Raw genomic sequence first — 13,418 nt, 5'->3', positions numbered from 1 at the left:
CAACTCCAGAGCAGGTTTTTATTTTTTTTGTAAGAATGAATGAATGAATGAAACAATCCAAATGTGGCTTCAGTCTGTAAGAAAAAAGGAGAAATCATTCCGCATTTCTGTCACGAGACGAAACAAAGCAAATGTTTATCAGATGATGACTTTTTAAATTGCACAACAGTTTTACGAATGTCTAAAATGATCAGAAAGTCCATTTAAATTATGAGGAAGAGCTAAAGATGTCATAACCAAAACAAAACAATTAGCTCACAGCTGCTCAACAGAATTTGCAACAATCAGGAAATCTGAAGACAGTCATGATTTCTGGGCTGATGTAATGATCGCCAGCTGATTTATTGCTCATAACCAGACAGAAATTACTGGATGTGTCTGGGATTCGGTTGGGTTTGTTGTTGAGCTTTTCAAAATAGACAGATTTTAGTTTCAATATATAAAAAAAGCTATCTGATTGAAACAAAAAATGTGTTTTGTGTGATATTAATTGGTTTAACCTAAAAATGTTGGTGCCAGTTAAACAAATAAATGCTGAATTTAAAGAATTCAGTTTTATTTTGTTGCCTTTCATTTGATCAGACTGAAGTTTTGTAAATTATAAATAGGAAATGAGCAATTTTCTTTGATGGAAACTGTGACTAAAGAGTTTGTTTATGTGAGAAATAAATATAAAAATAGCTTTTGCACTGCAGACATTTACAGCACCTCCTCACACTGAGTCATTTGGTGAATATCATTGATGAATATTTATGAAGCTTTCAGCTTCTTCTTGAGTTTGAGTGTTTTTTTTAAAAAAAAAAAGCTTCAATTTTGTCTTGAGGTCCAGAGGCAAACACGCAGTTAATGAGGTGATTTTATATTTTTCTTTGCCTCATAAACTCAAATAGAAGAGCCTGACATCGGGCACAGAAGATTGCAACATTTATTGCTTAACTTCTAAAGATGTCCAGACTGGTCTACATAAGTTTCTTCAGTCTGTAGTGAACCCACACCTGCACTAATGCTCATACGTCACATCACATTACAAATAACTTCATTATGTTAAAGGAAGAAGGAGGCTGACAGCTGAAGCGGAACAATCCTCAAAAATGACCTGAATTATGAAATGAGTCTTCCTCACTTCTGCGCACATGGACCAGAGGCAGACTTTGGAAAACTACCATCTAACTCATGATGCTAAAAAAACCCTACCTTAAAACAAATCAATAAAAACAGCATTTAATAATAACTGACTTTAAACAAAGTCTTATTAAAAGCTTTAGGATTCTACCGGGTTAACAAATATAGCCTTTGTGCTGGCAGAACCAAACCAAAAATGCCTTTAAATGAAGGAAAAATAACTAAATATTAAACTGTTTAACTATGACATATAAATATTTTCCCAGCTTATGGAGGCTTAAGATTTGAACCGTTTGCATCCAAAGAAATTGTATTTTAAAATACGTTTTTTGGCTAAGAATGCTGATTGGTCAAACAGAAAAGGAAGTAGATATAGGTATATATTTCTTCTAACATCCAGTAAGTACCTGAATAAAGGCTTTTAGTTTTAGTTTTGACTAAGTTCCCACAGACCTGGTGTTGACCGCTTTATTTTGGGCCGCCTCAAATTTTAAATTCAAAGAAACGCCGACCCCAACACGGTTTGCGGTCGCTGCTTTCAGAGGAAGTTGAATCATCCCTCACTTCTTTGTGTTAAACTTTCAAGAAGAGAAACTTTCTTAACATATTGGTCTTGAAGAAGACCTTTTCAGACTTTCTGCAGGTTTTTCAAAGCTTTTCTTTGGGGTTTGGCTCCTTTTTTTAGTGATTTTTTGCACCTGAATGTGCTGATATGAAAGTTTTATTGTTTGTGAAGCCACTTCACTCTGAATCATTCATGCAGTTTACGTGAAATAACCAAATCAGCTGTTTTGCTGTGACCTATAATCTTTATTTTAAACTTACCTGTAATCATCATGGTTTTAAAATGTTCTAGTCCTGATTCACCTAAAAGTTGAGGTACTTTCCAGAATGACTTCTTCCTCCTCCATACAGCCTGAATTGCTCTCAGAGTTATTATAGCAATACAAGGGAGTTAATCATTTACTCTTTATATTAATAGTACACATTTCTTAATTTTAAAATGCAAACATGATGCTTTAAACCCAAAAGACATGAGTAGGGATGAGACATGCACACATTAACTGATCGTGTGAAATTTCACACCTGTTGTGCACTTCCTCAAACAATTTCTGCTTCTATATTTTTTTTTAGTTTTGCTTTTTCTAAACAGGCCTGTCTTACAGTGTAAATGAAAAGAGAAGCAGGTGGGTATTTCCCAAACAACTTGAGTTGCAGCTGGCTTCACCACAAACACGGTGGAGTTTCCCTGGGTTGAGTAATTTTATTCCAAACACAACACTTCATGAAGAACAGACCATCGGAGTTATGAAACAGTTACTGTCAGTAAAACATGCTTTTCGGTTGTTTTACGGTTCTGAACTTGCACCAGGTCTTCACTCATCCTTCAAGGACCTGAAGCCTCACGAAAAAGACATATTTTAGTGGTGTCAGCACCAAAGAAGAGGAAATATGAGTAACAGGCTTCAGAGTTATTGATGAGGTAATGTAAGGGGATGTTTTAGCCAACAAACACTTTTGCAAAATGCTTTCAAAAGCCCCATCGTTCTAAGAGAAGTGTTCCTTTATTATTATGATAAGATTGGCAAACATTGTTACACTATTAGACAGGTGTCTGGTTATTTAAACATAATTATGGAGTAAGTACGTGCACAACCCTTCTCCATGAAGGTTTTTAAAAGTAATACTTCCTGTTTCTAAGATTTGTCTGACCTTCTATAGGTCATTGCTCGCTTGAATGTTCTTAGATTGAAAATATATTTGTATACGTGTAAACCTCATGATAAGTTTTTACAATTAACAAATATATCAGGTATGTTGTACACGACATAGACTGGATATTATTAAAGTTCCCAAACTACTAAGTCATGTTTAGTTGATCAGAAACAGTTTATCAGTACTGATTCTTGTAAGTTGCTATATTAGTCTCAAACCATTTCTTCTATTGGTCGGTTTCAACACATTGCCAATTTTGGATACATTCTTTACGATTTAAGAGGAAGTGGGGATTTGCTGTATTTGTCACAAGACATGACAAATTTTCTGACTTGCTCATCAATTGGATGAAGATGATGTTTTCTTAGGGGCTGGTGAACGCCTCCTGAACGCCACCCATCTGTATTTAAACGGGACGCAGCAGAGGGAGGCATCAGAACTGCAACAACAAAACAACCGGCCAGTGCGAGGTTTGGTCGTCACGCTGCAAATCAGAGAGAAAAAAAGACTAAAGGAAGGTAAGCAAATCAGAAAAAACTTCTTTGTTTGCTGCACCACATAACCTCACTGGAATCTGTGATGTTGCTATATAAGAGATGCTTCCAGCAAGTAAAGCTAAGTAAAGAAAATGTTTTATTGGGCAACTTTTTCTCCATTATCTAGTAAACAATGCATATCTAAAATATCTAGGAAAAAAGCTTGATATGTGCACATTGCTGAATTAGTGGGATGTTAATAGTGTGCGCAGGCTACGCTGTAATCTACTAACCTAAATTGATCTTGTACTTATTGTACAGATAGAAACTATCTAAACAGTACAGAACAGACTCATTAACATATCATTTAACTGTTGCTATCTCACTAAAACGTTGAACTACTGCACCATTTGTTAAATTCTGTAATAAATGCACGTGTTGCAGTGTTGGAAACACTTGAAGCGTGGATCTGTAAGTTTTAAGTGAAGCAGAGAGGAGCAGTTTTGCAGCATTAGTGTGCTACAAACAGACAGACAGCAAAGACACATGATTTTCTCACAGCCACGCTTGCTTTGTCACGTGCTTTTTAAAACCTTCCATATAAGGTCCCTGCACCCATTCATCCTCCATTACGAAGTTCCATTTCTGTATTTTTTTTATGTCCGTTCCCAGACGAAAATATCCCCGGCAAGCAGAAGTAAAAGCAGAAGTGAAGATGAATCTGTTTGTCATCGTCTCCATCCTTGCAGCTGTCAGCGTCAGCATGGTGAGCATCAAGTGGAAGTCTCTTTAAGTTTAAACTCAACAGGTTGTGTAAAAATGTATGAACATGTTTGCCTTTTCTCCTCTCAGGTTTTTTCACGACGTTCCTACAAGAACACAAGTGGTAAGTCACCTGTTCTTATATTTTGATTTCTGACTAGATCCAGTCAATGTTCCTGACTGTCTCTGGTTTGTGATGAGCAGAAACGTGTCGGTCTGGAGATGGGAGCAGCTACAGAGGATTCGTCGCAAAGTCATCAAATGGTCGCAGGTGTCTCAGATGGAGCTCGGTTAATCGTGTTTATGGTAATTCAAACGGAATCGGCAAACATAACTACTGCAGGTATGTTTTAATCCCGATGCCTTGACATGTTAGGGAGATGTATCACACTTTTAAATGAATTTATACTTCTTTTACGACAGGAATCCTGACCATAAGTTAAAGCCTTGGTGTTACGTCTTTAAGAGCCAGAGGATTATGAAAGAATACTGTGACATTCCCAGATGTAAGACTATATTTTTTAAGCTATTGTGTTTTTGTTGGATTAAACCACTGGAACTCTGCATATATTATTAAGATTTCTCTGACCAGGTGTGATTTTTGCTTACCTCAGGTCCGAAACAAACCGTGAAACCAACAGTAAAACCAACAACAAAACCAACAACCATATCGCCCCCTCCTGTGGACACAGGTAGTTTTGTCTTTTTAAATCTTCTCAGTTCTCTCAAAAGCATCAGCTGAAGTCCTCACAGTTTCCTTCTCCTTGTCCCTAAAGAGTATACATGCGGTGAGCGTTCTGAGCGCATCATGAATAAAATTGTGGGCGGCTCCTTCACGGTCATAGAGTCACACCCGTGGGTGGCTGCTCTCTATCTGAACTCCAACTTCCTTTGTGGTGGATCTCTCATCTCGCCCTGCTGGGTCCTCACAGCTGCTCACTGCTTCTTAGATGGGTGAGAAAGCGCATCACCTTTGTCACTTGTTTCCCCGCTGCACTTTTCACACTTTACTTGTGCATTATGTGGGGACGCTTTGTGTGTAAGCCATTGGTTTTTGGTGTCTGTTCAGAGAGCATACCAAACACCGACATCTGTCTGTGCACCTGGGAAAGTCGGCCATCAATGAAACAGATGCCATCAAGGAGCAGAGATTCAGTGTGGAAAAACTAATAATTCATAAAGGCTATGATGACGGGAACTACAACAATGACATAGGTGTGTATGAGCATCGGGGCGGGGGGAATCCTCTTTTATTTCTTACGTGCATATGCTAAAAAGGATGTGGTTTTTATCAGGTTCTAAAACTGGTCTAATCTAACCTCAGTTGTACAAAAACACAGCAGATTCCATCAGGTCATTTTTTAATAAACAAAAATGAAACCAAAACTAAGGCCTAGTTGTTCTCTACATGACTTTATCAGTCTCTCACATGGTTGTGGAGGAAGTTTGACCCACTAATCTTTACAACATTGCCTCAGTTCTTAAGATATGCTTTTATGCACAGCTCTCTTAAGGTCCCTCACAGCATTTCAGTCAAGTAGAGCTCTAGACTTTGCTTTACTTTTTTTTTTTCAGTCATTCTGTCGTAGATCAGCTGCTGTGTTTGGGATCCTTGTCCTGTTGCATCACCACCCAGTTTGGTCCAAGCTTCAGCTGTAGATCACTCTAGATCACTTTTGTCCACAGAGGGGTTTGTGGTGGACTCAATGACTAAAAGGTGCCCAGGTTTTGTGGCTGTAAAACGAGCCCAAATCATCATCCCTCCACCACCATGCTTGACAGATGGTACCAGGTGTTTTTTTTACAGATATACTGTTTGGTTTTCACCAGACATGAAGCTGTGCATGTTGACATGATGAAATCTGTTGTGGGATTTTGGTTTTACCCTTGAGGTTAGATTTGGATCATTTTAGAACCTGACAACAAAAGCAGCTCATTTTTTTTATTAAATCCTGACTCATAAAACCCTAGAAGTGAAAGAGGGTGGACTTTCTTTTTTCCTTGTGAATGCGAATAAGGAAGCTCTCTGTGTGCAGAACCCATAAATGTGTTTCTAACTTCCAGCTTTGCTGAAAATCAAAAGCAAAAATGGCAGATGTGCAGTGAAGACGCCTTCTGTGCGGACAGTCTGCCTTCCTCCAGCTCATACTAAACTTCCTGCTGGATTGTCAGCCAGCATCGCAGGATTTGGGAAGCAAAACTTCAGTAAGAACGGCACCACTTTTAGACTCACGACTGACTCATCCGCTGCAGCCATTCTTACACCTGACACCTATCTGTCTGCAGGCTCGTCGGAGTTCTCACAGCTGTTGAAGCAGGCCAGTGTGATGCTGATGACCAACCCTCAGTGTACACTGGAGCCACCTTATACACGTATGGTCACAGAGAACATGTTCTGCGCTGCGAGTCCTGACTGGAGCACAGACGCCTGCAAAGTAAGCAAATATAGTCTCTTTCACTGCTCTGAGAACGTCAACAAAACAAAAATAAATATTTTATATAATAATATTAATATTATTCTATTTTTATGTCTTAATGATTGTCCGACCTTTCCCTCACAGGGGGACTCTGGGGGTCCACTGGTTTATGAAGCATCAGGTCGTATGTTTCTCTTTGGGGTGGTGAGCTGGGGCGACGGTTGCGCCACTGTAAACAAACCAGGTGTTTACACCCAGGTAACCAACTACAACAAATGGATCGCAGCAAAAACGGGGCTCACAGAGTACACGAAAGGAATGATGTACCCTATAAAATAAGAAAGCTGGCTCGGGTTAATCTCTATTTTCTGACCACTGCTTGTTTGTAAAAGGTCAGTTTTTGCAGCACTTGTGAGGATGTTTCTGGTTTGGTTTCAGGCACAGAATCAGAATCAGCCCCAAATGAATGTAGGCAGAGAGAAAATACCAAATTTACCTTGGCTTTCATAGGACCGGTTCTTGGACCGAATCATTCCACTGTTAGAGCAGGATAAAGTTTACATTTGTACATTTCAAGATAAATAAGCTTCATGTCTGCATGTTTCAGCAGAACATTGGGACCAAGCAGACCTCATAGATTGATGTCACTGTAGTGCAGACTCATTGTTGAAATGTTAGCACTGGAAATATTAAATATTAGTGTTGCATCCCTAGTTTATGAGCAGCTGACAAGCTTTGCTTTGAATGCAAAGTGATATTATATAAATGCTTTATTGTGTACTATTTTATTATTGTTTTCTCATTATATTTATCAATTTAATTTAATAAGTGTTCCCTCTGCTGGAAGACTGGACCTGCTGTTGTAATAATTTTTTTTTTTTTTTTTTACAATAAAGATAAAGTAAATAAGACTTTTGCATCATGTTGTTATACTCCTGTTTTTTCTCAGATGCACAATTTGTAAATCAGTTTTAATTGTGAGCCTAAAAAAACTAAATAAAGCAGCTGGATATGCATTTGTATAAATGTTTTCTGCATAATATAAACAAAATAAATGTATATTAAACTAAAAATTCAGTGTAATTATGGGCTTCTGTCATTTTTTTTACCTTGTATTTAAAGCAGCTACACAAATACACTAAACTTAAAAAACATGAGATGATGAACATGTTTTAACTGCACTGACTATTTTATCGCAATAAAACTAAAAATCCAAGTCTGGTTTGTGTGTTTTGCTTTAATTAAACACTAGATGGCAGTGTTGTGTAAAGATTACATGGAGGCACCAGTGAAGACATGAATAAAAACATAAATTATGACTTAAGAACTAAATCAGTCAAGTGTAATCAAGATAAAAATGATTGAAGTAATAGTTTCTTGTGAAATGCAGTGTGAGTCAAACACAACAAAAATAGTCTGATTCATTAAGTAAGCTTCAAAGAACTTCAAACAGAAAAAGAAAATACTTTTATAAATAAACAATATTTCCTGACAGCTCATACTAGCAGCAAACAGCTCACTCAGTACATCCAGAACTTCACTGATGGCTCATTTTTCTGTTTTATTTTTTGAGTGGGAAGTTATAGTTTGCTGCTTATGTGAACAATACTTCATCAACTTCTGTGGATTCATGGTGTATTTATTGAAAAATGCACAATGTCACACAAGAAAAACAAACATAAAGGTAAACTTAAAAGTGCCAACAACATGTTAAAATAAAATATTACCTTATTGTATTTCCCTGTAAATTATAATGGTGGGGGCTGATGGGCTGATAAGAATTTTAAATGGGATCCAAGGTGTCACATGAGGCCAATGTTGTATTCCTCTCTAGTTTTGGTTATTTAGTTAACTGATGTTTTGCTTGTTGTCATCCAAAGCCACTGGATGTCCTCATCAGTCTGTGCTTTCAGCTCCTCCCTCACCTGTCTTACATTTATAACCAAAGCACCTGTTTCCGTTCACTCGTTACTCCTCCCAGTATATAGACACTCTTTAGTTCTCCTCACTGTTTGTCACATCCCGTGTTTTCCTTGTGAAACTTACTGAGGTTTGCATTTTTTTTCAACTCCTTAGCTCCTGGGCTTGACACATTTAAAAATGCACCTGTTGGTCCTACATGAAAACTCCTGACACACACACATGTAAATAAATAAATATGTGACAGATTCGGTCTCAAAGCCACACTTTCCTGTTTCCTCATCTAAGCAGTTTGTGTGCTCACAATAAATAAAACACCCTGTTGCAAAATTTACTCTACAATTGGAAACTGCGAGAGCTAAAACATCCAACATCACATAGTTTTCAATACCAGAAGGGTTATATTTTAATAGATTTTATGCAGTTTTTTAGAAGATAACAGTTGTAGGGGCTGTTGTTGCAGCATTGTGCAAATAAAAGCAGATCTATGCTAAACATAGGTCCCCTACAGAGGAGCAGACTGAGCATCACTTCTTATCAGACAGCCTATGACTCACACTTTTGTTTAATACCCCCCAACACACACGCCCCACTCAATAAAAGAAACATTTCCTTCGAAGGCTGCATCACACAAACACATTAAATGTTGTGTAAGCATCATTTTATTGTGAACAATCAGCTTCCAGCTGCTCGTGACTGAAAGCATTTTACTTTTTTTTCAAAGCTCCCCCTGCATCCCCCGCAGCAGTGTTTTCTGTCAAATTCTGTTTGGACAAGTCCACATATACAAACAGTTCCCGGCAGGACTATTTGGGCCAATCGGCGTCTGTTTTGCACCCCATCAGTTACTCTCAGACACCGGTTTACTTTAATGCTCCTCTAACTGTGCCTCCGTCCATATATGGGTTTGAGATGCGGCGAGTTCGACTCTTGCTCCTCTTTAAGGGCAATTCCTAACAAGAAGAGCCGACGACTGATACTGGATCCGGGAGGACCAGAGCGTCCAGTCTGTCTGGTTTGGACAGCAGTTTTCTCACAGAACACACCACACGGACAAACACAAGGGGCTCACTTGACCACAGGCCTTCGGGTCAGCAGGGGGTCTCAGAGGGTATAAATACAGTTATCTTATAGCTGTTGGGGTCTCCGGTTTCCCCAACACAGCCTCAGGTTTCAGGGACAGCCTCACCAAACAGCATGCACTCACACCAGATACATGCACCCATGGATGAAAACAGGGGGAATATCTGTGTGGTTCATTGTTGTGTCATTCACAACACATGATCTCATAAGATTCCTCTTAATATTTTTATCAAGGTTTGACCAAAACAGCTACAACGACATCGATTCTCAGCATAAGAATATTCTAATCTGTGGCATGAAAGGCTGCGAGCAATGAATGCAGCCCTTCAAGGAATGTTAGGCCTTTATTCTAAAAAATATATATGAAAGACTTCACATTTTTGCACAAACTGGTTGAACCAAAGCTTGTCAGGTGAGTGTCGACACGTCTGACAAACAGACGTTATCTTCAGAGTCAAAGAGCAGATCTTACAGAGAGGAAGGGCGCTCTGAGACTCCTTTCAGCTTCAGCCAGCAGCAAGCTGAATCCTCGGTCTTTATTTAGACCTGCACATTGAGGCCTGGAGACACGAACTCCCGACCCATCTTTTAATGAACACGGCTCATGTGTCAGATGGAGGTTTAACACTTCACACAAAATAAACACCACTTATCGTGCAGATTGGGCTCTTTTTCTACAGTTTTCTAAACGTGAAGAGGACCTTCGTGAGGTTAGGGTTAGGGTTGCGAGGAGCAGCTTTAACCTGAACACCTGTAGGTGTTTCACCTCCTCGCTTCTCATACTGTATTTTGGAATTACAATAATTTCCCATGAGAGGTCATTAAAGATACTCACCGAAAACTGTGAAATCAAACATAAAAAGGTTAACCTAAACTATATGAAAATAGTGTAGTTTGAAAGAGTTTACTCTAATAGTTTGTCTGATATATTGACACACTCGGTGTAAACAAAACACTCAGCTGAATTTGCCAAAGAAAACCACAAGGAAGCTTGTGTTGTGTGATTTACCTACATTAGGCTGGCTGTAGTCTGTGCAGGTGAACAAATATGATGGAATCGAACATGGGTAGAATCTTAGAGAAGGCGTTTAAGAGGAAATATCAGAGTGAATCTGCTGCTGAACGTGAAAAAACAGAGAAAGATCGAGTCAGACAACTGTCAGAAAGAAATATCGAGGTTCGAGAAGCGGTGTGAAGACAGAGCTCTGCAGTCAAACACAAACTGCTTTTTAAACCAGTAAGTTTGCTGTTTAAACCTAGTTAATCTTTTCATCTACATACTTTGATCAACAAAACTGAGTGTAAATGCATAAAAATACGTCTCTATCCCAAACAGCTCTTCATGGACACCGCTGTTGTCAGCCAATTTTCATTCACCTTGGCTGTTTCTGCAGGTAAACAAACACACTTGATAGCTGGCATCTGGTCAGAAATTCTGTTTGCAGATTTTTAATTTGGGGACATCCTACCCAATGGTTTGGGGAAGAAAAGTGAGTGGATTGTGTTTCTTACTTCACAGTCTTTTGTTTTAGTTTTTTGACCGGTTTTCATGTAGGACCTTTAAGTCACCCCAACTCTGTCCTTTTGGGGGCCCGCTGGCCACGCATGACGTAATGAGAGGAAGACGCTCCGTGTGCGCAGCGTCAGTGCGCACCGACCGGCGCGGCTCGGCGGCTGTGATTGGCTGGAGGGCGGTGATTCCTTCTGTCACGATTTGGGTCGCTCCCACCGGAGAACACCGACCGCCTGAGCCCAGCCTTTCCAGAGGAGGTGAAGAGAGAGGAGACGGTGGCCGCCGGCGGGGAGGAGGAGGAGAGGGACTCGGGCTTTTCTGCGTGTCGGTGAGGAGGAGAGGAGGAGGAGATCCATCAGCTGCTGCTGGAGCGACCAGCTGCCCCCTTTTTCTTCTCCTCTCATCAGGGCTGCGGTGAAAGTCATTCACGATGCCGGTGTTTCACACCAAGACCATAGAGAGCATCCTGGAGCCGGTGGCTCAGCAGATCTCCCACCTGGTCATCATGCACGAGGAGGGGGAGGTGGACGGCAAAGCCATCCCGGACCTGTCGGTGCCGGTGGCCGCGGTGCAGGCGGCTGTCAGCAACCTTGTCCGGGTGAGTTTTGAACCGTGTGTGTGTGTGTGTGTGTGTGTGTGTGTGTGTGTGTGTGTTTGTGTGTGTGTGTGTGTGTGTGTGTGTGTGTGTGTGTGTGTGTGAGTGAGTCTCTGAGAGGCGTTTATCAGCCAAACTTCCGAGCCGCGGGCATCTCTGGAGCAGCCTTCACGCTTCAGCGATGAGCCTTATAAATCACGAGAAGAAGGAGAGATCATAAAGCTGTCCTGCGCCAAACATAGAGCAAGCTCAGCTCCCTCCCTCCTCCTCCTCTTCCTCACCGAGGCTTAACTTGGTCTTTGCTCGCCATTAAAATGATTTTTAAAAGTGCCGAGCACCCAGCTGACGTGCATGTGTGCCTGCTGGGTGGGGGGATGGGGGGGCTGCAGCTCCGGTTCCTGCGCGCCTCCCTCTCTGCAACATGACAGGTCAAACTTTGCCCAGATTGATGATCAGATGGAGTTCTGTGGGGCGGAAGGAAGGAAAGAGTTCTGCTGATTGAATCAGGAGGATGTGATTCTCTGTCCTTGTGGGAAATGAGCCTCAGGAGGACCGAGGGTCCCTGTCTGTTAGCACAATATCTCAGGACGGATTCTAATGAAACTTGCAGAAAGTAATCACTGGATATACATGCAACAGGAAAAAAAATTATGACTATAACTCAATCAGTTATAGAGATATTGTGGTAAAATTGGGTATGGTAGTAGCTGAGACTGATCCCTAACTCGCTGACAGGTTGCACAACATCCTTGTCTAAAATTGTCCCATTAACAGTTCATGCTGCCTACAAAATATCTCCTGAAATGCTGTGTGGATTTTAATGAAACTTTCATGAAATACCTCTGCAGCCAACTGAATTCAACATGGCTGCCACAGCCAACTGACCATAGAAAACTCTGATTTAGCCAGTTTTGCAGATATCGGGCTAAAATCTGGTGTGGTTGTTGCCGAGAGTCATTCTGGACACATATTTGGAGCATAATGTCTCACATTGCACGTAAAGTATATATATATTTTATGGTTAAACCAAACTAACTCAATCATTTCTCAAAATAAGATGATCCTAATCTAAAACACTAACATAAAAGGTGGCGGGCGATATGCATTCCTTCATAGAAAGCTAGACCTTTAGTTATTTGACTTCCTTTTTTACACCTAAATTACAAACTTTAATGTTCTTATTTTTGGTTGCTCTCTGTGATCATTCCACTGTTCAGTTTTTCTTGATCTCCCACTTCATCTCTGATGTAATTGAGTCTAAAAGGTCTCTTCGAGCTGAAACGGCCCAGTTTCAGTCAGGTATTGATGTTTCTTCTGTGCGCGCTGCCCAGAAAAATCAGTACGGACCAGCATCACAGATGCTGATCCGAGTCGTTGGTATTGATTCGGGGACTGGGCTTCACTCGCTCAGGAGAGTTCAGCTGCACACAGAAGTAAACATAATCACTTGGAATAGGCAAAAAAGGGGAAAATGAATGGACAAAAGGGATGAAAGAGATCTCCTTGTTGTTTTTTATAACTTTAGATTGATTCAGCTCCAGTTTTCTCACCTGAAAGGACCTATTTCAAACACTTTGTGCTTAAAAATGTGTTATTTTCAGGGGTGGAAATTAAAAATTTTGTTCACCAGCCATAGTGGCTGGGGGACAAATTTTTTTACCAGCCACTCAAATATTTTACCAGCCACTATTTTTTGTTGTGACAAAAAGTTATTTCATATGATGATGATGATCGACGCGGGTGGAAGCAGTTGTGGTGCCCTACAAGCTGAATACTCTTGAAAAACAGAAAATAAAATAGCTTCTCATCACAAC

At 40.3% G+C, this 13,418-nt stretch overlaps 2 protein-coding genes across 5 annotated transcripts in view; both read left to right on the top strand.

The window, feature by feature from the left end:
• The first annotated feature begins 3,268 nt into the window (after positions 1–3,268).
• LOC108234023 (tissue-type plasminogen activator) lies at positions 3,269–7,678 on the top strand. The gene is made up of 11 exons (XM_017412843.3): positions 3,269–3,356; positions 3,987–4,080; positions 4,167–4,200; positions 4,281–4,419; positions 4,500–4,582; positions 4,691–4,768; positions 4,853–5,030; positions 5,146–5,291; positions 6,141–6,281; positions 6,363–6,511; positions 6,638–7,678. The coding sequence occupies exons 2-11, from the start codon at positions 4,030–4,032 to the stop codon at positions 6,830–6,832; spliced, it is 1,194 nt and encodes a 397-aa protein (XP_017268332.1). The 5' UTR covers positions 3,269–3,356; positions 3,987–4,029; the 3' UTR covers positions 6,833–7,678.
• A 3,761-nt stretch (positions 7,679–11,439) lies between these two features.
• LOC108234096 (vinculin) overlaps positions 11,440–13,418 on the top strand; it is a 25,598-nt gene continuing 23,619 nt past the window's right edge. For all 4 annotated transcript variants that reach the window (XM_017413017.3, XM_017413022.2, XM_017413018.2 and 1 more), the window contains exon 1: positions 11,440–11,607. In XM_017413017.3, coding sequence (XP_017268506.1) covers positions 11,440–11,607 — 168 coding nt within the window. The remainder of the gene's footprint in view (positions 11,608–13,418) is intronic.

Source organism: Kryptolebias marmoratus, linkage group LG22, assembly GCF_001649575.2.
Source record: "Kryptolebias marmoratus isolate JLee-2015 linkage group LG22, ASM164957v2, whole genome shotgun sequence".
In the NCBI taxonomy this organism is placed as follows: Eukaryota; Metazoa; Chordata; class Actinopteri; order Cyprinodontiformes; family Rivulidae; genus Kryptolebias; species Kryptolebias marmoratus.
Note: the sequence above shows the minus strand (reverse complement) of the source record. Positions and strands in the feature narration are given on the sequence as shown.

Coding starts and splice junctions, on each gene's coding strand:
- LOC108234023 (XM_017412843.3), top strand. CDS start 4,030: ATGAATCTGTTTGTCATCGTCTCCATCCTTGCAGCTGTCAGCGTCAGC. Junction 4,420..4,499: donor GGCAAACATAACTACTGCAG/GTATGTTTTAAT, acceptor CTTTTACGACAG/GAATCCTGACCATAAGTTAA. Junction 4,583..4,690: donor ATACTGTGACATTCCCAGAT/GTAAGACTATAT, acceptor TGCTTACCTCAG/GTCCGAAACAAACCGTGAAA.